The following is a 24650-nucleotide window of genomic DNA, read 5'->3' as shown; positions in this document are numbered from 1 at the left end:
GGAATAAACATTTCTTATGTGCAAGAGTAAATGAGGATACTTAAAATGCTATTAGGGAATAAAAAGAATAGTTAAAGGGAAAACATGTATCATTCTTAGGAAGATTCAACATCATTAGGTTATAGATTCCTAAATTATTCTATAAATTAAAAAAACTAGCTTAAAGTGATTCTAAATTCATACAAAAATACACATGAAAAAAGCGAAGACAGAGCAATAAAAGAAGATGAGCATGAACAGATATGAGGCATAGTATGGTGCTAAAATATTCAAAAGAGTATGCTATCAGAATGTGAAAAGACAGATTAAAGCTACATTTTATAGAGCGTACAAACAGAACCACATATGGAGCTGTAATATATGCTAAATGGGGGAGGTTCTGCATATGAAAAGGAAAAGATTAATTATTCAATAAACACCAGTTACAAAAACCAGTAGGCAATCTGAAAAAAAAATAACATTGGCTCTGTACTCGATTCTTTAAGTCAAAATAAGTTCTCTGTAGATTAGAGTTTTAATGATCAAAGTGAAAAAAAAAAAGCAGTGGATGAAATACTGTTTTTCTATAATCTTGGCCTATGGAAGATCTTATGATATAAAACTTGGGAGCTATAAAAAATTGGTAGATTCAGTTATGTAATACCCCCAAAGATACATCAGAGACAATGATAAGTTTAGAAGAAAAACATGGAATCTGTAGCAGTGCCACAAAGAGTTAACTACTCTGACCAGTAAGGAGCTTATACACATCAGTCAATGTGACCAACAACTCAACTGAAAAGTGGTCTAATAATATAAGCAGATATTTCAAAGAAAAAAAACTTTTTCTATTTAATGGAACTTGTGATCAGAAACATGTGATGCCATTTTTATCTTATTAAATCACAAACAACGAAAAAAGCTGTAACATTTATATAGTGAGGATACTGGAAACAGTGCTTGTTATTAGTATATTGTTGTATATGTTAGTATTTGTTGTTTAGTCACTAAGTTGTGTTCGACTCTTTGTGACCCCATGCACTATAGCTTGTCAGGCTCCTTGTCCATGGGATTTTTCAGCCAAGAACGCTGAAATGGCTTGTCATTTCTTCTCCAGGGGATCTTCCTGACCCTGGGATCAAACCCACGTGTCCTTCATTGGCAGGCGGATTCTTCATCTCTGAGCCACCAGGGAAGCCCCATATGTTAGGATAAGCAGTATTAATATCCTACTGGAGGAATGTTGTTTATATTAGTATCAGTATTACTATATTGCTGGTTCATGTATAAATTGGTTCAACCTTTCTGGCAGACAATTTGGCAGTATCCATTATAGTTTAAAGGCTTTCCTGGTGCCTCAGATGGTAAAGAATCCTCCTACAATGTTGGAGACCTGAATTTGATCCCTGGGTTGGGAAGATCCCCTGGAGAAGGGAATGGCAACCCAGCCCAGTATTCTTGCCTGGAGAATTCCAAGGACAGAGGAGCCTGATGGGCTACAGTCCATGGGGTTGCAAAGAGTCGGACATGACTGAGCGACTAAGCACAGCACATTATAATGTAAAATACACATACTATTGCCTTAGCTATAACACTCAGAATTTACCATACAGATACACTCACAAACGCGCTGTGTCACATGTACATTTGTGTGTGTGTGTGTGCTCGGTTTTGTTTTTTGGTGAGGGAAAACACATTCATTGATAGGAGCTGGCTAAATAGATGTATTTGGAGAAGGAAATGGCAACCCACTCCACTGTTCTTGCCTGGAGAATCCCAGGGATGGCGGAACCTGGTGGGCTGCCGTCTATGGGGTCGCACAGAGTTGGACACGACTGAAGCGACTTAGCAGCAGCAGCAGCAACAAATAAATGTAGTATATGCAGAAAATAAAACATTATACAGGCATACCTCGTTTTGCTGTGCTTCACAGATGTTGTGTATTTTATAAATTGAGGGCTTGTGGCAACGCTGCATTGAGCAAGTCTATAGGTGCCATTTTTCTGACAGCATTTGCTCTTTGTATCTCTGTGTCATATTTTGGAAATTCTCACAATACTGCAAACATTTATTATTACTATATTTGTCATGGTGATATGTGGTCAGTGATCTTTGATGTTATTGCAAAAAGATTATGATGCGCTGAAGATTCAGATAATGGTTAGCATTTTAGGCAGTATTTAAAATTAAGGTATGTACACTTTTTTGGATATAATGTTATGACTACAGTATAGTGTAAACATAATTTTATGTGCATTGGGAAACCAAAAAATTCCTGTCGACTTGCTTTACTGAGATATTTGCTTCATTGCAGCGGTCAGGGATCAAACCCACAGTATCTCCAAAGTCTGCCTATACAGTCATTAGAAATGAGAAGACAGCTTGGATTGAGTGTTGATAGGAATTAATCTCTAGGATGACGTGAGAAATATTGGTACAGATTTATATGTGCTCTTATTGGTTTAGACACACACACACACACAAGTGTTTGCAAGCGCATAAAAAAATTCCTTGGGTGAGAAGATATTCCAGAGAGAAAAACTGCATAACTGAGGGACAGACATGGGAATGTAATTACTCTTCATTGTATACCATGTCGGGCTTCCCGGGTAGCTCAAATGTCAAAGAATCTGCCTGTGATGTGGGAGACCTGGGTTATACCTTTTGCATTTTATACTAAGAGTATGCTTTACCTGTTCCAAAATGTATTGCTTTCAAAATATATTTTATTTATTTATTTTTGTTTCTTTCTGTTCTCAAGGAGGAAATTCTGGCTCTTTCCATATTATACTGATACAATTAGCATAATCTTAGCTCTTGTCCTCTTTCCCCCTTTATTTGTGTCTGGTGGTTTAGTCGCTTAGTCATGTCTGATTCTTGCAACCCCATAGACTACAGCCAGCCAGACTCCTCTGTCCGTGGGATTTCCCAGACAAGAATACTGCAGTGGGTTGCCACTTCCTTCTCCAGGGGCCTTCCTGACTGAGGGTTCGAACCCGGGTCTTCTTCATCGTAGGCTGATTCTTCACCAACTGAGGCACTGTCTAAATAGTAAATAACTGCCCCATGAATGAGCAATAGGAATGTGGGACAAAGCATCTCCATGTTACAGAACAATGTTAGCAAGACATTAAAATATGTATACCTGGAAAAGACCTGAAAACCTCTGCAGCAAATGTTAACAGTGTTTATCTTGAGTAGGGGCATCATAGGTAAGTTTGGTTTTGGTCATGGCATTTTCTGTGATCTCCAAAGCTTACACCATAATGTCTTACTGTGGTAATAATTTTTAAGTTTTTTTTTTTTTTTTGTATAACTTTCTGCTACTCACCTGGTTCCTGTCCCTGGCATTTGCATATCGAAACCTCTGGATATAGTAGAAGACCAGCCAGGCAAGGGAAATGATCATGAGCACGATGAAGGAGATGGACACAAACACGACCGAGGTGCGGCTCACGTATTTCTGCAAGTTCCGGGTCCCGATGGTGATGTACATGGTCACAGTGATGTTTCTCTCCAGCAGGCTTACTATCTCCTTCCCCTTGGGCTCAGGGATCATGATTGCCACGATGTCTTCGACACCTGTTGTGAGAGGACAACAAGTGTAAGGGGATGAAAGAGAAGATCACCGGAAAGTGTGTGAACAGAATAACACGCATCAAATAATGGTACTTCTTTCAATGAGTCTGTGCCAGACCAGACAGCCAGGTCTAATTCCCAGCCAGAAATGGAGGTGAATTTTCCTTTCTTCAGCTACTATGGGATGCTGCTGTCTTACAGATGAGTAAAGAACCTGAAACAAATGCCTGTTTTTGGTACCAGCGAGGTCATGATCCTGCCCCTTTCCTAGCTCCCCAAGGTGGTGTTGGCCCTGGTCCAGGAAAGATGGACCCTCCCAACCAGCCCAGTTTACAGTTCTATGTTGCATTTCACAGTCACTCCACAGAGGGGAAAAGGTACTTTGCGCCCCATGGCAAAGGATAAAATACCTAAATTTACACCATCTGTCTGTGAGTTCTCTCCTTCCCCTTCACAGACACTAGGAGCACTCAGTCATAGACTTCTATTAATCATTTCCAAGACAGGCTTCTCCTACAATATCCAAAGCAATCACAAAGCAGATTTTTCTTTTTATTAAAGTATAGTTGATTTATAACATTGTTAATTTTAGGTACATAGCATCGTGAGTCAGAATTTTTGTAGCTTACATTCCATTGTGAGTTATTAAGATAATGGCTATAATTCCCTGTGTTACACTATATGTCTTTGCTGTTTATCTGCTTTATACATAATAATTAGTTAATCCCATACCCCTAATTTGTCCCTGCCCACTTCTGTCTCCCCTTTGATAACCACAAGTGTGTTTTCTATATCTGTGAATCTGTTTCTGCTAAACAAGTTTTCTTAACAAGCTCTAATATGACCTGCCAACATAAAATAACAGTCTCAGAATTATCTTCTGCTTATTTTACCTAATTCAATGTAAACATTTTGTGTATCCTCATGCCAAGCAAAGAGAGGAGAGAAACTGTACAGATAACTCCAGGATGGTTTCATCTCCACTCTCAAATACTCTTACTGCGGAGCCCCTGTTTATTGGACATTTTGAAGCAAAAGTGGTACCCTTCTTCAGTCTGAGATATCTGGGTCATTTTCCCTTCTCCTCATGGCACTCTGAGGCACAGCCTCTTGGTGAGGAGTTCAGAGGCCTCTGTAAGGGGTCTTTGGTAAAGATAATGATATCAGCTCCAAATGAGCCAACTCAACACGTCACTAGTGGCTGATGCTCAGATGAGAATAACAATCCCTAGGTTAGTTTTCAGGGAGTACCTCAACTCCAATCCATCCTATAATGTTCTTCATGGGCCCCGTTTCCACATGGAAATGCCCTATTACTTGAGGTCACTACAAATTAAACTGCAAACTTGCAATTAGGATGTAGGTTCTGGAGAGAATTAAACATGCCTTCAGCTGCTTAAAGCTGGCCTTATCCATGCACTGAGGTCAGTCAGTGAGACAGAATTACCAGATTATATTTGTTCAGGGTGTTGCAAGTTTCTTAGAAGCTATTTAGGGCTTTCCCTTGACCTTGATCTCTAGGCAGTTTTTCCATCCTAAATTCCTTGATGGTATTTCACTTAGGCCAAATGAATATTTTTAAAAGCCAGCTAGATACAAAGGTGTCTATGTATGAGACATCAACTATATGATTTTTTAAATTCCTGAAACCTTTGCACTGGCTCAACTGTAAAAATCACAGAACTACACAGTGTTTAGATTTGGCCGTTCTTTCTGGGAATTACTGAAACCGATGGCTTAGATTTCAACTCTGCAGAATTTACTGACAATCCTGATGCTCGTTCTCTCGTCATGTTTACTTTGGCTAATGGCTGTATGTGGTCTGAGGTTCTGTGAGGAATCAGAGCTTCTGGCAGGTTTTGGCTCTATAGAAATATGATCTTTGTATACTGGACTAATCTGGCCTGGTGAAGTTCACCCCGGTACTGGAGCCACACTGTAGATATTTAGTCAGTGATAGATCATAAGTTTTCACTTGATTTTTTTTTTTTTTTTTACTTTATATATTTTTCAAGTGAGTCTATTCAAGGTTCCAGAATGAGACCGTTTTTCTTTTTGGAGATGAGGTCTCGGGGTTATTTATATAAGACTTTGTATGCTCAGACTTTGGAGAATCCCATGGACAGAGGAGCCTGGTGGGCTACAGTCCATGGGGTCGCACAGAGTCGGACATGAGTGAAGCGACTTAGCACTCATGCATGCTCAGACTTAGACCAATTTCACTCTTTTTAGTAGTCAAATTTCATCAATATATTCCTTTATGACTTCTACTTTTGATTCTCTGTGAATGAAGCTCTTCTTCATCAAAGATGATAGAAATATTCATCTAAAATTTCTTTTAGCTGTACTTTAAATGTAGTTCTACTTTTTACATTTAAATCTTGAGCAATCTGAGTGCGGTTCAATAGCAACACCACATTTAACGTGATGGGCAGAGAGGAGACAGATAGGATGAAATTTGTTTTTTTCCTAAATTCTCAGACATACAGGGGTCTATTTTTGGATTTTTTTTTTTTTTTTTGTAAGGTGGATCTATCTTTTGGCTCTTTTAGCTGTGGAGCTTTTAACATATTTACTATTTGGTAGCCTCTTTACTTAGTCATTTCCCTCCTTACAATATTCCTATTATCTATTTATATTAAGGGACCATTTATAAAAAAGAGATATCACAGAGCCTGATAGTGAAGGTTTGGGCTTTGAAACTGGACAGGTTTTTTTCCAAACTTCAGTTCAGCATGTTAAAAATAGGTAACCAAATTTTGGATATCTGAAGAGTTTTACATTACCCATCACCCACTTTCAGGACACAAGGAAACATCTTTTTTTCCTGTAAGGTATAATTTGCTATTTTAAAGCACTTATTTTAAACCTAAGTGCTCAGTTGCACTACCTGTGTTGTTTATCCCACTGTTGCACTTTCATGATATATGATATCTGCTTGAAAAGACTGAAAATGGAAATGGTGTGGTTCTTTTCATGTGGACCTCAACCTTATGCATTTTCAATGTTCATAATGAATTTCTAGGGCTAATGTTGGTAGAAAATAGATGGGATTCTGAGATATTTCTCCCTGTACTTTAGGCTACTTATTGTGCATGGTAAAAAGAGACACTGAAGGCATCCATTTATACCAACAGAAATAGTCATTAATAATCTTGGCATTTAGGGTGTCTAAAAATGGTACAAAGCAGACTTGTGAATTATTTCAGCAGTCTGATCGATGCACAAAATCCGCTATAGGACCTAATCTATTCAAATGAGATGTGTGCACCAATATGGGTTTCCAGAAAATTCCCAGATCTTTGCTTCATTTTGTTTTTTATGCAGCCAGTGTTCCAGAGAAGCTGGAAGATTCTCTCCAGGTAGCTTGGAGTGTAATTGCTTCTGAGGGTATGTGTGTGTGTTGGGGGTGGGGTGCGGGGAGAAAGGGAGAACCAGGGGTGATGGGGGAGAGAGTGCTGAAAGCCCAGCTGAGTTCTCCTCGGAGGTAAGTGCTGCCCTAAGTATCAAATCTATGACACCCAGGAGGCTCTGAGTCTCAGGAGAGAGAAGTTAACAAAGCATATTTTATATGGGTAAAATCTACAAAGAGACCCCGCTATTGGGGCAATTTTATGTTTACTCTGGGGCTTTCCAGGTGGCTCAGTGGTAAAGATTCCAACTGCCAAGCAGGAGATGGGAGTTCATCCCCTGGAGGAGGGCATGGCAACCCACTCCAGTATTCTTGCCAGGAGAATCCCATGGATAGAGGAGTCTGGAAGGGTACAGTCCGTGGGGTCTCAAAGAGTCAGACACAACTGCAGTGACTAAATAACAACAACAAATGTTTACTCTGATGCCCAGTCATTGTCATGTGCAGCTCCTCTTTTTGCAAATGATGTCAGCCTACCATCTATTTTCCTCCCAAAGGCACTCTACTTTTGAGTGATCACTGCTGTGTAATTATCGTGTATCCTGGAAAAGCTCTTCAGCCCTGTCCCGTGACCAGGACACAGATGACCCAGCTGCCAGACAAACAGCAGAAGCGGCCCAGAGTTTTCGTGCTTCCTTTTCCTGGGCGTGGGCTCAACTGTCATCTAATTTGGAGAAGGAAAAGCAACGCGCTCCAGTATTTTTGCCTGGAGAATCCGATGGACAGAGGAGCCTGGCAGGCTGCAGTCCATAGGGTCGCACAGAGTCGGACACAACCAAAGCAACTTAGCACAATTTGGTACATGCAGATAAGTAAGGAATCAAAAGTTCAAAAAGCCAAATAATGTTGAATGTCAGGGAAATTCTTTACTTATGGATTCAAAACCAGGTTGTAAAAACTCTCTCAACAGAATGTTTAGAAAACCAGCAGAGGGCTAGATAGTTTACAGAGTTGGCAGTCCCATTCCTCCTCGTACATCCTGGAGAGTGATAAAATTCCTCGGAATTCATGCAAGCAAAAATCCTTTTTCAATTCTCTGTATCCTCTGTCTCCTCTAATTCTCATTTTAGTTTCATGGATTGTCCTTTAGAATTCACTCAATACTAAGAGAAACCTGCAGTTTCCATTTGTAGATACTTTCTAACACTTCAGTTCAGTTGCTTAGACGTGTCCGACTCTTTGCGACCCCATGGATCGTAGCACACCAGGCCTCCCTGTCCATCACAAACTCCTGGAGTTCACTCAGACTCATGTCCATCGAGTCAGTGATGCCATCCAGCCATCTAATCCTCTGTCGTCCCCTTCTCCTCCTGCCCCCAATCCCTCCCAGCATCAGGGTCTTTTCCAATGAGTCAACTCTTCGCATCAGGTGGCCAAAGTATTGGAGTTTCAGCTTCAGTATCAGTCCTTCCAATGAACACCCAGGACTGATCTCCTTTAGGATGGTCTGGTTAGATCTCCTTAAAGTCCAAGGGACTCTCAAGAGGCTTCTCCAACACCACAGTTCAAAAACATCAATTCTTCAGCACTCAGCTTTCTTCACAGTCCAACTCTCATATCCATACATGACCAATGGAAAAACCATAGCCTTGACTAGATGGACCTTTGTTGGCAAAGTAATGTCTCTGCTTTTGAATATGCTATCTAGGTTGGTCATAACTTTCCTTCCAAGGAGTAAGCGTCTTTTAATTTCATGGCTGCAGTCACCATCTGCAGTGATTTTGGAGCCCAGAAAATAAAGTCTGACACTGTTTCCACTGTTTCTCCATCTATTTCCCATGAAGTGATGGGACCAGATGCTGTGATCTTCATTTTATGAATGTTGAGCTTTAAGCCAACTTTTCCACTCTCCTCTTTCACTTTCATCAAGAGGCTTTTTAGTTCCTCTTCACTTTCTGCCATAAGGGTGGTGTCATCTGCATATCTGAGGTGATTGATATTTCTCCCGGCAATCTTGATTCCAGCTTGTGTTTCTTCCAGCCCAGCATTTCTCATGATGTACTCTGTGTATAAGTTAAATAAGCAGGCTGACAATATATAGCCTTGACGTACTCCTTTTCCTCTTTGGAACCAGTCTGTTGTTCCATGTCCAGTTCTAACTGTTGCTTCCTGACCTGCATATAGGTTTCTCAAGAGGCAGGTCAGGTGGTCTGGTATTTCCATCTCTTGAAGAATTTTCCACAGTTTATTGTGATCTACACAGTCAAAGGCTTTGGCATAGTCAATAAAGCAGAAATAGATGTTTTTCTGGAACTCTCTTGCTTTTTTCCATGATCCAGCGGATGTTGGCAATTTGATCTCTGGCTCCTCTGCCTTTTCTAAAACCAGCTTGAACATCAGGAAGTTCACGGTTCACATATTGCTGAAGCCTGGCTTGGAGAATTTTGAGCACTACTTTACTAGTGTGTGAGATGAGTGCAATTATATGGTAGTTTGAGCATTCTTTGGCATTGCCTTTCTTTGGGATTGGAATGAAAATGGACCTTTTCCAGTCCTGTGGCCACTGCTGAGTTTTCCAAATTTGCTGGCATATTGAGTGCAGCACTTTCACAGCATCATCTTTCAGGATTTGGAATGGCTCAACTGGAATTCCATCACCTCCACTAGCTTTGTTCATAGTGATGCTTTCTAAGGCCCACTTGACTTCACATTCCAGGATGTCTGGCTCTAGGTCAGTGATCACACCATCTTGATTATCTGAGTTGTGAAGCTCTTTTTCATACAGTTCTTCTGTGTATTCTTGCCACCTCTTCTTAATATCTTCTGCTTCTGTTAGGTCCATACCATTTCTGTCCTTTATTGAGCCCACCTTTGCATGAAATGTTCCCTTGGTATCTCTAATTTTCTTGAAGAGATCTCTAATCTTTCCCATTCTGTTGTTTTCCTCTACTTCTTTGCATTGATCGCTGAAGAAGGCTTTCTTATCTCTTCTTGCTATTCTTTGGAACTCTGCATTCAGATGCTTATATCTTTCCTTTTCTCCTTTGTTTTTTGCTTCTCTTCTTTTCACAGCTATTTGTAAGGCCTCCTCAGACAGCCATTTTGCTTTTTTGCATTTCTTTTCCATGGGGATGGTCTTGATCCCTGTCTCCTGTACAATGTCACAAACCTCTGTCCATAGTTCATCAGGAACTCTGTCGATCAGACCTAGTCCCTTAAATCTATTTCTCACTTCCACTGTATAATCATAAGGGATTTCATTTAGGTCATTCTACTTCATTATCATTTTTAAAAGAGTCAGCTCCAATTATCATGTATTCTTAACTGAGATAATGTATGTGAAAGGACTTACAAAAACTGCAGTGAACCATAGAAATGTGAAGCATTACCACCTTCTGCACTGATGTTTGTTATCTGTTTGGCTGCATTGGGTCTTAGGGCAGTGTTCATTGTGTCAGGTTGGATCTTTTGTTGCATGGATTCTCTGGTTGCCGCTTAGCTGATTCGCAGCATGTGGCATCTTAGTTTTCAGACCAGGGATTAAACTTGGGTCCCCTGCATTGTAAAGGCAGACTCTTAACCACTGGACCACTCTGCATTAATTTAAAAATTATTTTTAACAAACACAGATGCAAAAAAAAAGCATTCACAAATGGATTCCAATCAAATAGAAAAAAATATTCATGATCCAAGAGGTTTATCCTAGGAAGGTGAGGGTGATGTAATATTGGAGAATGTGTTAATGCGTTTCAGTACATTAACAAATCAAAGGAGAGCAGCACATGGTTATCTGATGTAGCTATCTGTTCTCCAGCATCTGCTGTCTTGCACTTCTATGGTGTTATTGTCTCAGATGGGCACAGGCTGTTGAGTGAAAAGCATTAATCATCAGCAACGTTCCTTGAGGCTAGCTAGATGTGGCCATGTGATGAATATTTGGCCTTTGAGATGTTGAGTAGAGATGGTGTTTGCTACTCCAAGGTCATATCCATAAATGGCTGAGTATGTGCACTCCAGATCTTATCTCCCCCTTTCTCTGACTTCACATGGAAGAGATGTCAAGCAGCCAGCTTCTTACAGAAGGAAGCCATATGTTGAGAATGGCACCCATTTCTCATTCTTATTAAGAGAAATACAAGGAAATTTACTTAATGTGATACAAAGCATCTCCTTGAAATAGTGCATTAAATGGAAGAAACAACATTAGAAGTTTTCAATTTAAATCATGAATAAGACAAGGATGAGCCAATATTTAGGACTTCCCAGGTGGCGCTAGTGGTAAAGAACCTGCCTGCCAATGCAGGAGACTTGAGACATGGCTTCCATTCCTAGGTTGGGAAGATCCCCTGGAGGAGGGCATGGCAAGCCACTCCAGTATTCTGGCCTGGAGAATCCCATGGACAGAGGAGCCTGGCGGGCTAGAGTCCATAAGGGCACAAAGAGTCAGACTCAACTGAAGCAACTTAGCACGCACACATGCACAAGCCAATGTTTAAAGTAGATGTTTGGCACAAAGAAACAGGAATTAGAATGGTGAGTCTAGGAAAGGAAGAGTACAGTTCAGTTCAGTTCAGTTCAGTAGCTCAGTCGTGTCTGACTCTTTGCGACCCCATGAATCGCAGCACGCCAGGCCTCCCTGTCCATCACCAACTCCCAGAGTTCACTCAAACTCACATCCACTGAGTCGGTGATGCCATCCAGCCATCTCATCCTCTGTCGTCCCCTTCTCCTCCTGCCCCCAATTCCTCCCAGCATCAGAGTCTTTTCCAATGAGTCAACTCTTCGCAGGAGGTGGCCAAAGTACTGGAGTTTCAGCTTTAGCATCATTCCTTCCGAAGAACACCCAGGGTTGATCTCCTTTAGAATGGACTGGTTGGATCTCCTTGCAGTCCAAGGGACTCTCAAGTGTCTTCTCCACACCACAGTTCAAAAGCACCAATTCTTTGGTGCAAGGAAGAGTACAAATTGTCATTATTTGGGGGAATCACATGACCACCTAAAATGTCAAGATAATCTAGCTTTTAAAATTAGAAGAACGTTCAGTAAAAGACAAGATTTAAGATCTGCATACAAAAATTAGGAGGTTCCTATACACCAGTAATACCTAACCAGAATATGTAATGGAAAATGTGATCTATACTTATAACAACAGAAGTCATAAAATATCTAACGAAAAGCCTAATAAACACTAGCCTTATATGAAGAAAACTATACAATAAAGTTTATTTGTATGACTTTGAAATCTGAAGAAGCAGATTTCATGCCAATGGAAAAGGTTATTTAGTACTATGCATTTAGTTTCCAAACATATGTGACTTTTAAAGTTAGCCATTTGTAATCACTATTATTGTTATTCTTTGCAGCCAAAGATGGAGAAGCTCTATACAGTCAGCAAAAACAAGACCAGGAGCTGACTGTGGCTCAGACCATGAACTCCTTATTGCCAAATTCAGACTTAAATGGAAGAAAGTAGGGAAAACCACTAGACCATTCAGGTATGACCTAAATCAAATCCCTTATGATTATACAGTGGAAGTGAGAAATAGATTTAAGGGCCTAGATCTGATAGATAGAGTGCGTGATGAACTACGGAATGAGGTTTGTGACATTGTACAGGAGACAGGGATCAAGACCATCCCCATGGAAAAGAAATGCAAAAAAGCAAAATGGCTGTCTGGGGAGGCCTTACAAATAGCTGTGAAAAGAAGAGAAGCAAAAAACAAAGGAGAAAAGGAAAGATATAAGCATCTGAATGCAGAGTTCCAAAGAATAGCAAGAAGAGATAAGAAAGCCTTCTTCAGCGATCAGTGCAAAGAAATAGAGGAAAACAACAGAATGGGAAAGACTAGGGATCTCCTCAAGAAAATCAGAGATACCAAAGGAACAGTTCATGCAAAGATGAGCTCGATAAAGGACAGAAATGGTATGGACCTAACAGAAGCAGAAGATATTAAGAAGAGACGGCAAGAATACACAGAAGAACTGTACAAAAAAGATCTTCATGACCCAGATAATCACGATGGTGTGATCACTGACCTAGAGCCAGACATCCTGGAATGTGAAGTCAAGTGGGCCTTAGAAAGCATCACTATGAACAAAGCTAGTGGAGGTGATGGAATTCCAGTTGAGCCATTCCAAATCCTGAAAGATGATGCTGTGAAAGTGCTGCACACAATATGCCAGCAAATTTGGAAAACTCAGCAGTGGCCACAGGACTGGAAAAGGTCCATTTTCATTCCAATCCCAAAGAAAGGCAATGCCAAAGAATGCTCAAACTACCGCACAATTGCACTCATCTCACACGCTAGTAAAGTAGTGCTCAAAATTCTCCAAGCCAGGCTTCAGCAGTATGTGAACCGTGAACTTCCTGATGTTCAAGCTGGTTTTAGAAAAGGCAGAGGAATCAGAGATCAAATTGCCAACATCCGCTGCATTATAGAAAAAGCAAGAGAGTTCCAGAAAAACATCTATTTTTGCCTTATTGACTATGGCAAAGCCTTTGACTGTGTAGATCACAATAAACTGTAGAAAATTCTGAAAGAGATGGGAATACCAGACCACCTGATCTGCCTCTTGAGAAATTTGTATGCAGGTCAGGAAGCAACAGTTAGAACTGGACATAGAACAACAGACTGGTTCCAAATGGGAAAAGGAGTTCGTCAAGGTTGTATATTGTCACCCTGTTTATTTAACTTATATGCAGAGTACATCATGAGAAACACTGGACTGGAAGAAACACTGGGCTGGAAGAAACACAAGCTGGAATCAAGATTGCCGGGAGAAATATCAATCACCTCAGATATGCAGATGACACCACCCTTATGGCAGAAAGTGAAGAAGAACTCAAAAGCCTCTTGATGAAAGTGAAAGTGGAGAGTGAAAAAGTTGGCTTAAAGCTCAACATTCAGAAAATGAAGATCATGGCATCTGGTCCCACCATTTCATGGGAAATAGATGGGGAACAGTGGAAACAGTGTCAGACTTTATTTTTCTGGGCTCCAAAATCACTGCAGATGGTGACTGCAGCCATGAAATTAAAAGACACTTACTCCTTGGAAGGAAAGTTATGACCAACCTAGATAGCATATTCAAAAGCAGAGACATTACTTTGCCAACAAAGGTCCATCTAGTCAAGGCTATGGTTTTTCCAGTGGTCATGTATGGATGTGAGAGTTGGACTGTGAAGAAGGCTGAGTGCCGAAGAATTGATGCTTTTGAACTGTGGTGTTGGAGAAGACTCTTGAGAGTCCCTTGGACTGCAAGGAGATCCAACCAGTCCATTCTGAAGGATATCAGCCCTGGGATTTCTTTGGAAGAAATGATGTTAAAACTGAAATTCCAGTACTTTGGCCACCTCATGTGAAGAGTTGACTCATTGGAAAAGACTCTGATGCTGGGAGGGATTGGGGGCAGGAGGAGAAGGGGACAATAGAGGATGAGATGGCTGGATGGCATCACCGACTCGATGGACACGAGTCTGAGTGAACTCCGGGAGTTGGTGATGGACAGGGAGGCCTGGCGTGCTGCGATTCATGGGGTCGCAAAGAGTTGGACACAACTGAGTGACTGATCTGATCTGATTATTGTTATTGTTGATTATGGTCAAGGAACATTGTCTTGCTCTCTTTTTAACTTTTTATTTTGTACTGGGTTATAGCCAATTATCTCTCTTTGAGATTAAAGCCGATCTCAAAGATGCCACTTTCTTACTACCCATCAGCTTCCTCCTGGCTTCCCTTTTGTTCTCACTACCTAGATCACATGGCCCATAATTATAAGAACCCCTCTAAAAATACTCTTAACCCCCTTGCTCTTTCATTTCTCCAAAGAAAGTGCCCTACAAAGTTTGCTTTTTTTCTATGCCCCCACTTCATCATGGGAACACGGCTAAGAGAAAAATCTCACCAGTCATCTGTTTTCACTTTAAATTTATGATTCCTTTTTTCAAATGAACCCCTCGCCCTCGCTTTCCCCTTCCCAAATCCCTGATGTCCACTTATCTGTTCTCCATCTCTGTAATTTTGTCATTTCTAGAATGTTATATAAATGGAATCATGCAGCATGTAATCATTTTGAGATTGGCTTTTGGCTTAGTTTTTTCACTCAGCATAATGCAGACCATCCATTCTACTCTATTCTGGATCTGCTTTCCCTTTGTCTACATGATGACCTCATGTCTTCATGTTTACATGCTCATATCTTTATGAGCTCATATCTTTACATACTTCAGTCATGTCCGACTCTTTGTGACCCTGTGGACTGCAGTCAGCCAGACTCCTCTGCCCAAGGGATTCTTTAGGCAAGAATACTGGAGTGGGTTGCCATGCCCTCCTCTCATATCTTTAATATCTCTCCTCATGCCTCCTATATGCTCTTTTCCACCCTCATTCTCTATTAGCAATCTTACTGTAGGATCACTGAGAAAAAATACACAGGGAAATATCCTGTCTGATTTTTAAAGGAGGTAATTTATAGTGAAGAATGTTAGCACAGGGGCTGCCATATAAAACCACAATACAGACGGCAGGTTTTATCAGTGTCATTATTGTCTTTCTCATTGGAAAAGACCCTGATGCTGGGAAAGATTGAAGGCGGGAGAAGAAGGGGATGACAGAGGATGAGAAGGTTGGATGGCATCACCAACTCCATGGACATGAGTTTGAGCAAGCTCAGGGAGGTGGTGATGGACACGGAAGCCTAGTATGCTGCAGTCCATGGGGTCACAAAGAGTCGGACATGACTGAGCAACTGAACTGAACTGATTGTCTTACTACTGCCAAATATATCCTCAAACCCATGTATCCTTCCTGAAATTTGTGTTTCTACATTTGCTGGGAATGGGAAAGATGTTGTCTGGACCACAGTCTTAATCTGGACAATAAAAATTAGTTTTCAGGGGATAAAAACAAATTCACAGTAGGACAACTTTAGGAGTACAGAAATTGATTATTCAGGAACCAAAGTGATAACCTATAGTGCAAACTAGCTGATATGATTTCTCCAGAAGCCCTCTCAGTTAAAAATAGTAAAGGTTCATCCAAGTAGTTGAGTAGAAACTGGTCATTTGTGGTTCCTAATGCTTTGCTAACAACTTGAAATATGTCAAATGCTGGGAGTTACTAAAATGCACTTTATTTTTTTAAATGAAGCCAAAATCATAATTTATGAATTAACATATGCCAGTCATATGGACAAGGTAATCTTTCTTTTTTGAATGATTCTTTAATTTTATAGACCTTAACAATTTTTGGAAGTTTCACACACATGATTTCATATAATCACATAGTAACACTCTCTGCACCAACTCCCCCACCCCCGTACTGCCCCTCCTCCCTTCCCTCTCCCCATGGGTAATCACTAATTTGTTCTCTTTGTGAGTCTGCTTTTTTTTCATTTAATTCTAAACTGCACTTTAATTATGCACCGGATACCCTAAGTGGAGATTTGTCATTACACTTAGAGGGGCTCCATAACAACTAACTTTTATGAAGTAAAAAAGAAATCTTTAAAGGAGATGCTAACGACAGCCAACTTTATTTTCTTTGGAAAAGCTCTAGTAATGAACTCACTGATGTTAGTTCCTCAGCTACATCTGAGATGATCAATGACTCGCATTTTTAAAATATTCATATTTTCCCCTAATTTAAAAGTGTGCAGAATTTTCTGTGAATTTGTAATAATTGTTGGGGGAGTGATGAATATAAAATAAGGTATTTTATTTATAGCCCACGTGTAAGTATTTTCATAGAACAGTCAGCACATCAGACTCAAAAATAACTTACTTCTAGTTTTTGTGAGAATTTTAAACAGTTAAAAATGCCAGAGTCCATGCTGACATAAAATAAATTGTAGAATACCAAATTGACTTATACAATAATTCAATTTTTATTGGAACCAGTAATAATGCTGAGAGAACCTTCTGTTTACATATAAAATGTTTTAAGTTCTAATTTTAGTTTGGACAAAAACCAATATACATATAAGTCTCATTAAGGAGCAGAATAATGGAATTGCAGGAGAGGAGATTACAAGAGAAGAAAAGTCCCTAGCATTATCTCTTCCTAGCAATCTAATCAATGAAATTAACTAGCAGAATCATTTATTGTAACTCCTAACTGGGTGACCTTGGAAGATTTACTAAATCTTCAAGCTTCAGGATTTCTCCAAGCCTCTAGTAGTAAATGTACCGAATCCAAATGGTTGAGTGAGAATTAAATGAGATAATGCATATAAAGAACCCAGAGTACAGTGTTTAATAAATATTAATAGTTATTATTATCATGAATACCATCTATCAAATAATTATTTTAAACATTTCAGATAGTTGCACTTAGACCAGAGGAGCTAAGTAGGCATGAGAAGGAACACACCAACTTTGGTTCGAGGCCCAGAAACAAAGAATGAGCTTCCGGACAACCTGGAGCCCCTGAATGCTACAGGGACCCCTTGACACAGCTGAGGGCCTCGTGCTGAGCAAAGTCCCATTTATGCAACGTGAAAGGATGAACTTTCCACCTCACATTGGTCAATGAAAGGAAACTACAGCATTTAAATAAAAAAATTAATCTTTGAAGGAAAAAGTGAACATACCTGGGTTAACAATTAGCAATTAATGGCCCAACTCATGTTGCTCTCTTAAAGTAGTGAAAAATAAAAATTGGATAATTTTTAGTTTGAAACTGTCACATAATCAATACAAACATGGATTTGTGTTTTGTTCTGCTGTGAACTACTGGGAAAAGTCACATCAATTATACCTCACTAGATAGCATATTAAAAAGCAGAGACATTACTTTGCCAACAAAGGTCCGTCTAGTCAAGGCTATGGTTTTTCCAGTGGTCATGTATGGATGTGAGAGTTGGACTGTGAAGAAAGCTGAGTGCCGAAGAATTGATGCTTCTGAACTGTGGTGTTGGAGAAGACTCTTGAGAGTCCCTTGGACTGCAAGGAGATCCAACCAGTCCATTCTGAAGGAGACCAGCCCTGGGTGTTCTTTGGAAGGAATGATGCTGAAGCTGAAACTCCAATACTTTGGCCACCTCATGTGAAGAGCTGACTTATTGCAAAAGACTCTGATGCTGGGAGGGATTGCGGGCAGGAGGAGAAGGGGACGACAGAGGATGAGATGGCTGGATGGCATCACTGACTCCATGGATGTGAGTCTGAGTGAACTCCGGGAGTTGGTGATGGACAGGGAGGCCTGGTGTGCTGCGATTCATGGGGTCGCAAAGAGTCGGACACGACTGAGCGACTGAACTGAACTGAACTGAGACTATTTTTAAAAATACACGGCCAGAACTTACAATTGAAAAACTATCATATTATCTTGGATCTACTGAACTTCTAGATATTTATTTTCTGAACTGCTACACAGAATAGAGAAATACACATGAATCATATCTTTTCATAATTTTTCATGTTTGGTAGAAATGACCTGGAATTCTCAATTCATTGCATAATTATTAAATCCCTCATTACTTTACTTGATTCATCTCTAGTTCCTTTTTAGTATCCTCCAAAGTTGTTTTCAGTAGTTTCTGAAAATTAGAAGTGAAAGTTTCCTTTATTAAAAGTTCATATTGGAAAATCCCTTGTTTAAGGACAATTAAAGTTTATTAGTTTTGGTTTCTAGAAGCTGGGAGTCCCCACAGAGCTTTCCCTATGGTAAGATGACATGGACTACGAATTCAACAAATAATATTAATGTCAGTTAAAAGACCAATTATTAATATATTGAGAAAACATAAAAAATGGCAGAACTTGATGTTATACCTTGGTGGATAGTAAACAGCTTCTCATAGCCCAAGCTCCAAAATGGAAAACACTGCATATCCTTTGGCTGGACCCATAAATTCGAGCAACTTGTTGTGACAGACACTGGTATGAAATGATTCTAGACTAATAGGAAAGTCAGTCAAGTTTATAAGGCTCCTTGGTCTTCATGGCTGTATCGGTAGATCTCAGGACAGGGGGAACTGGGTACATTTAACATGATCTCAGGTCTAGGAAGGGGAAAAAGAGTTGGGAAATTCAGTATGAATTTTGAGACAGCTCCACATTATATTTTTGAGACATTCTACATTATAAGTCAGAATGTCTACAGCAGATGTTATCCATTACCCACCTGTATCCCCAGCCCGTACCATTTTAGTATACGCTGTCCTGATTTTCAACTGCCAGACTCAGGATTTCTTTGCATAAATGGCTTTCCTTGACCACTAGAGTCACTTGGACTGTGTGGGTAAGGAGAAGTACTATCTCTGGAGGGCAGTCTTGAACTAGTCACCGAGGATGCCGGTGCATAAATACCTCAGCTCCCTCCTTCCTATGCTGGTAGAAGTCTGTGGCATATTTCCAAGCCATTTCCCAGAGCTCCTCAGGGCGATCAGATTTCAGTGACTCAGGGTGGTAACTTGCTTAATAGCATACTATACTGGCTTCTTTCCCTCCCTCTTGCATCTCTCCATTCCCCAACTGGTATTTCCTGGAATCACCGCTCAAATAAATGGCTTGTACTTGAATACTTGCGTTAGGTCTGCTTCTGGGGAAACACAAGCTAAGACTGTCCCCAAATAATTTCTCTTCTTCTTTTCTTTCTTTATAATTCTCTGATATCCTAAATACTGTCTCTACTGGCTTGTACTTTAGTGATATATACTGCTTCATAAATATCCTCTTCAGTAGGTTTACAGATAGAAAAACAATCCAAAGCAAAAACCTGAACTCCTCCCCACTTATTTTTTATTAAAAAAGTCATTTAGCAGAAGCAGCTCTTTCATACCTTCTCATGCCTACTTGCCCTCTTATAGTTGTAGTCAACATATAGCTACTGAAGACTATCACTCAAACTACATATCTGAAGGGAGAATCAAGCATTCTTCTTTCCTATCTCTACCCTTAGGGAAAAAGAATATTCTTTGGATACTGAGTATCCGCTGAAATCATTTGAACACATACCAATCATTCTATAAGGCTTGTTGTCCAACATGGGAGCCACTAGCCACAGGCTGCCATTGAGTACTCGTAATGTACCTAGTATGGTTGAATTTCTAATGTTCATTAGTTTAAATTTTAATTTAAAACCATTACTCAGCTCAATTACTGGAAAACTAAGTATGTCTGAGATAACTTGGGTAGGACAATCTATTTTTTCAAGTGTTAAGTTTTATAAAATCTAAATACAGATCAAGTATGTCGCTGAAGATGTAGCATCCAGACTGAAATGTGCTTAAGTGTAGAATACACACTGGAATTTGAAGAACTGGCATTAAAAATATCATTAGAAATTATTAATATTTGATATTAATAATGGGATACTTCATGGTGATTAGATATTGAAAACATAGTTTAGATATATTGTTACATAAAATATACTAAATTTAATTTCTTCTGTTTTTCTTTTCTAATTTTCAAAATGTGGCTACTAGAAAGTTAAATTACATATGTGGTTCGCATTATTTCTCTACTGGACAGCACTTCTTGGTCACCTTTACCCACAACTTACATTTGCTAGCCTAGTGGGTAAAATCACTGCTAAATAAAAAGATTAAGGCAAAAGAATAACATTCCCTTTTATTAAGAGGTTGGTATTTCAAAAGCAATGTCACAAGTTTGCTAATAATATTGAGGCCAAACTTAAGAGCAAAATAAAAAATAAAGATATATAAAACTTGCTCATTGACAGTAGCTGCTTTCAGACATGAATAGATTACTGATATTAAACTACAGAAAGCGACTTAAGGAACAATGTTATCCTCGTTAAAAGCCTACAAAGCTTACTCTGCCTGAACAACGAAGTAAAGGCTTTGGCAATGTCAGCTTTTTAGACTTGAATTGGATAAAATAATCAGGCAACAGGTTTGAGAAGGAAACTCATCGTCCACCCTGACATCATCATCTCCGTCATTTTGCAAATAAGGGAAATATGATCTAACCAAGGTTAGGTGACTTTTTTAAAAGTAGAAATGATTTTGCTCTTTCTCAAAGGAAAAGAAAGACATTCATTCTCAGATATAATTTAAGTTCCTATAAGTAAAACACTTTCCATCACTGCAAAGTTTATACACTGAAACCAGTGGTTCTCAGATGGGCCAACTCTTCTTGACACTTCTGCTCATATTTCCTTCCGTATTTCTAAATATGTTGATACTAGTATTTCTTGGGTTATCAATTTTGGACATTTTTATGGACATTCTGCCCAGGTAGATGACTTAACTCACACTCACTCTGCCATCCTTGCATCTCCACTCAAGCCCTCATGTGTGTGTGCATGTGAATGCACACGCTTCAGTTGTGTCTGACTCTCTGCGGGACTAGAGCCCACCAGGCTCCTCTGTCCATGGGATTCTCCAGGCAAGAATACTGGAGTGGGTTGCCATGCCCTCCTCCAGGGGATCTTCCCAACCCAGGGATCGAACCTGCGTCTCTTCCATCTCCTGCACTAGCAGGTGGTTCTTTACCACTAGTGCCACCTGGGAAGCCCCAAGTCCCCAGAGAATGAATCAGGATTATTCAATGTAAATACTGTTCATTGTGTAGCCAGGTAGTATTTAAATTATTTTCGTCATTTCTCCTGAAGTTAATGATTACATCATTCTTCCATTTGCCTGGTTTCCATATTTTTATTGTTCCTCCTGCCCCCCACGCTACTATCTCTGTCACATTTTCTAAAATCCTCAAACATGTTAGCTCTACTTGTCTTTTAAAGACTTTTTTTGATATGGATCAATTTAAAATCATTTTTGAATTAGTTGCAATATTGCTTTTGTTTTGGTTTGGTTTTTTGGCTGTGGCTCATGTGGGATCTTAACTCCTCGACTAGGGATCAAATCCACTGGAAGTTGAACCCATTGGAACACCTGCATTGGAAGCCGAACCACTGGACCTCCAGGAAGTCCCACTACTTTCTTTTAGACTGGGGCAGTTCCCTTATGGAACTCTCTGTTCTCCTGCTCCAATATGGCCTGAATGCTTTGAAGCTTGATCTGCAGCAATTATCTTATCTCACCCGACAATCTACCGATGGGAAGATTTTACTTGATTTTTCACTTTTCAAGTCAACTGTAAAACTGTCTCTTATTTGTATTTTGTAGACATATATTAAATAAGAGCAAAACCATACTGCCACCACCACAGACAGCCCAACACTGCACACATTCAAAACAGTGACTGTGAGTTCTCATGAATATGTACAACGCAAAAGAGTGCCTTTATTTTAAGCACTTTGGTTTTTTGCTCCTATAGCAAATTCGCAAGCCATAGAAATTTAGCCTCACTGCCGCCCGGAGCTGGTTGTTTCCAAAGTGGCCCTAAGGTATGGAGTACACAGTGCTGGTATCAGCGAGGTTTCCAGGGTGACTATCTATCACATCACTTTTGCAAAACAGCACCAAGAGGTTTTACACTAAGGTAACGTGGATTTAGTTGGAATTTCAAGACAGGGCTTTATTATTGCGGTGGTGGTGGCATCTGGTTCCTGCTTATTTAATTTCATCCAAAGAAAGTGCCGATTTTAAACTAGCCACCAAGGAGATGCTGATGTGGGCAGAGCTATGGAAAAGTGTTGTAGAACCACAAAGCTCTACTTCAGGGAGCCATCCAGAGACCACCTACAAGTTCAATCTCCGTATTTTGCAGGACAGAAAACGGAGGGCTAGGAGGCTTACCCAGACAAAAATGAGGCTGATGGCAGCTTCTAAGTAGGCTTTAAAAAAATTCAGAAAGATGAAAGTAACTGACTGGTAATAGGTTAATTATGATCTTGCAGATGGAGCTTGTCATTTTGTGTAAGCTAAGCTTCCTCAAAGAAGCAAAATCATATAAATATTCATATCAATACTTCTAACTCTTGAACATTCACTTGCAATATTAACAAATTAAAATGTTAAACTGAAGCACACATTAAAAATGTGTAAACTGAAGCAACGACTCACAATCTTTCTATCTTGTTGTTTTTTCCTAAACCACATGAAACACAAATCTTAAAGATATTATTTATCACCTGACTCTGGAGAAGACAATAGTTGAAGCAAGTTATAGATAAATCCTGACAGTCGGGCTGATTCTAGAAAGACCCAGACAGTCATAGGTTACCAAACAGAGAAATTAAGAGTCTTTCACTTCTTATTCAGAGAGAGCGTTGCCAAAATCCTTAGACATGGGAGTGAATTCGTTAACTTACTTGTATCCAGAGACAGTGGCCAGTAGCCATAAAAGAAAAAATGTTAAGAACTATGAACAAAATGAAAAAATAACTATTTTTGCTTTCTTCTGGATCTGTTTTTTATTTGAATTTTCCAAATTATAGCTAGATTATTCTAGACCAACCTATGAATGCACAGCAATTCTGGCATTTATAGTCACTTACATTCATGGCTTACACATGCCCACAGACTGTATTCTAAACATGAAGGAAGCGGGACTTCCCTGGCGGTCCAGTGGTTAAGACTTTGCCTTCCAGTGCAGAGCATGCAGGATTGATCCCTGGTCAGGGACTTAAGATCCTACACATCTCACAGCCAAAAAACCAAAACATAAAACAGAAACAATATAATAACAAATTCAGTAACGACTCTAAACATGGTCTACATAAAAAAGATTCTTAACAAAATAAACACGGAACCAAAGGCCTCTTTGGATACACATCACAAGCCTTCCATATGCTGCCTCCATGGTCAATACAGAGTGTTCATAATCTGGAGCTAATCGTTTCCTTTTGCTTATTCTAGAAATTACTACTTGTTTCTCTCTTGCAAACAACTCTGAAGTGAACAAAATGATAGCTTTCTTCACCATATGAACAACTTTCATTTGGAAAATCATTTGCAAATATTAGTTTCTGGAGCCTGAGAATCACTCTAACATTATAACTGTAAAACTTCATTTCCTCACTAGAAACATACCATTCTGAATGTCAAGACTTCAACCTTAAGTAAGATTCTAACTAAGGCAAAAGATAATTACATATTTGAGTTGCTGAGCAACCGATAAAGCATCTTTCCAAATCTGAAGCAAATAAATATATTTTAGGTGAAATTTAAGAACAATACATTACATGGGAATCATACTAACTAAAGGATAAATTTAGGGGGCAAAGATAAACATGGCTGACTGCCATGAATTTAGGAGACTCAGATTCTCTTTTCCCCTAACTGTAACCCTCTTCAATCTGAACTGGTCTTGGTGGCTCACTTGCAACAATCCTACTGAAGCAGAATGGCTGCTTCTTCTCTTCCGGGGCTGGCTCCGAAGAAGAGTCACAGCCTCAGTCTTGGTCACTTTGAGAATCTTCTCTTGAAATCCAGCTCCTATTCAGAGGGAACCCCAAGCCATATGAAAATTTCAAGCACTTTCGTAGACAGTTGCATATGAGTATCCACCCCTTTGAGTGACCCAAGAGTAAGTGCCAGTCTTTAAAAACTTTTTTAATTTTATTTTTGGCTGTGTTAGGTCTTTGTCGCTGTGCAGGCTTTTCCCTAGTTGCAGCGAGCGGGGGCTACTCTCCAGTTGCGGTGCGTGGGCTTCTCACTGTGCTGGCTTTTCTCGTTGTGAAACACAGACTCTACAGCACGGGGGCTTCAATAGCTGTGGCTCCCAGGCCTAGGGCACAGGCTCAATCACTGTGTATGGGTTTAGTTACTCTGTGGCATGTGGGATCTTCCCAGACCAGGGATCAGACCCGAGTCTCCTGCACTGGCAGGTGGATTCTTGACCACTGAGCCATCAGGAAAGCCGATGGAT

General features: G+C 39.9%; 1 protein-coding gene across 2 annotated transcripts in view; it reads right to left on the bottom strand.

Annotated features, from left to right (window-relative positions):
- The window catches only part of RNF150 (ring finger protein 150), a 273247-nt gene that overhangs the window by 99599 nt on the left and 148998 nt on the right, over positions 1 to 24650 (bottom strand). The window contains exons 1-2 of one of the 2 annotated variants that reach the window (XM_086346605.1): positions 11585 to 11851; positions 3311 to 3561 (exon numbers count right to left, since the gene is read on the bottom strand). In XM_086346605.1, the coding sequence (XP_086202731.1) occupies positions 3311 to 3561; positions 11585 to 11615 (282 nt within the window). In that variant the 5' untranslated portion in view covers positions 11616 to 11851. Of the gene's footprint in view, positions 1 to 3310; positions 3562 to 11584; positions 11852 to 24650 lie in introns of those variants that run through there. The other variant, XM_086346604.1, reaches the window with a different exon arrangement.

The sequence above is a fragment of the Bos grunniens genome, chromosome 17, assembly GCF_055505025.1.
Source record: "Bos grunniens cultivar Pamir isolate PY7600 chromosome 17, Bosgru_T2T1.0, whole genome shotgun sequence".
Taxonomy (NCBI): Eukaryota; Metazoa; Chordata; class Mammalia; order Artiodactyla; family Bovidae; genus Bos; species Bos grunniens.
Note: the sequence above shows the minus strand (reverse complement) of the source record. Positions and strands in the feature narration are given on the sequence as shown.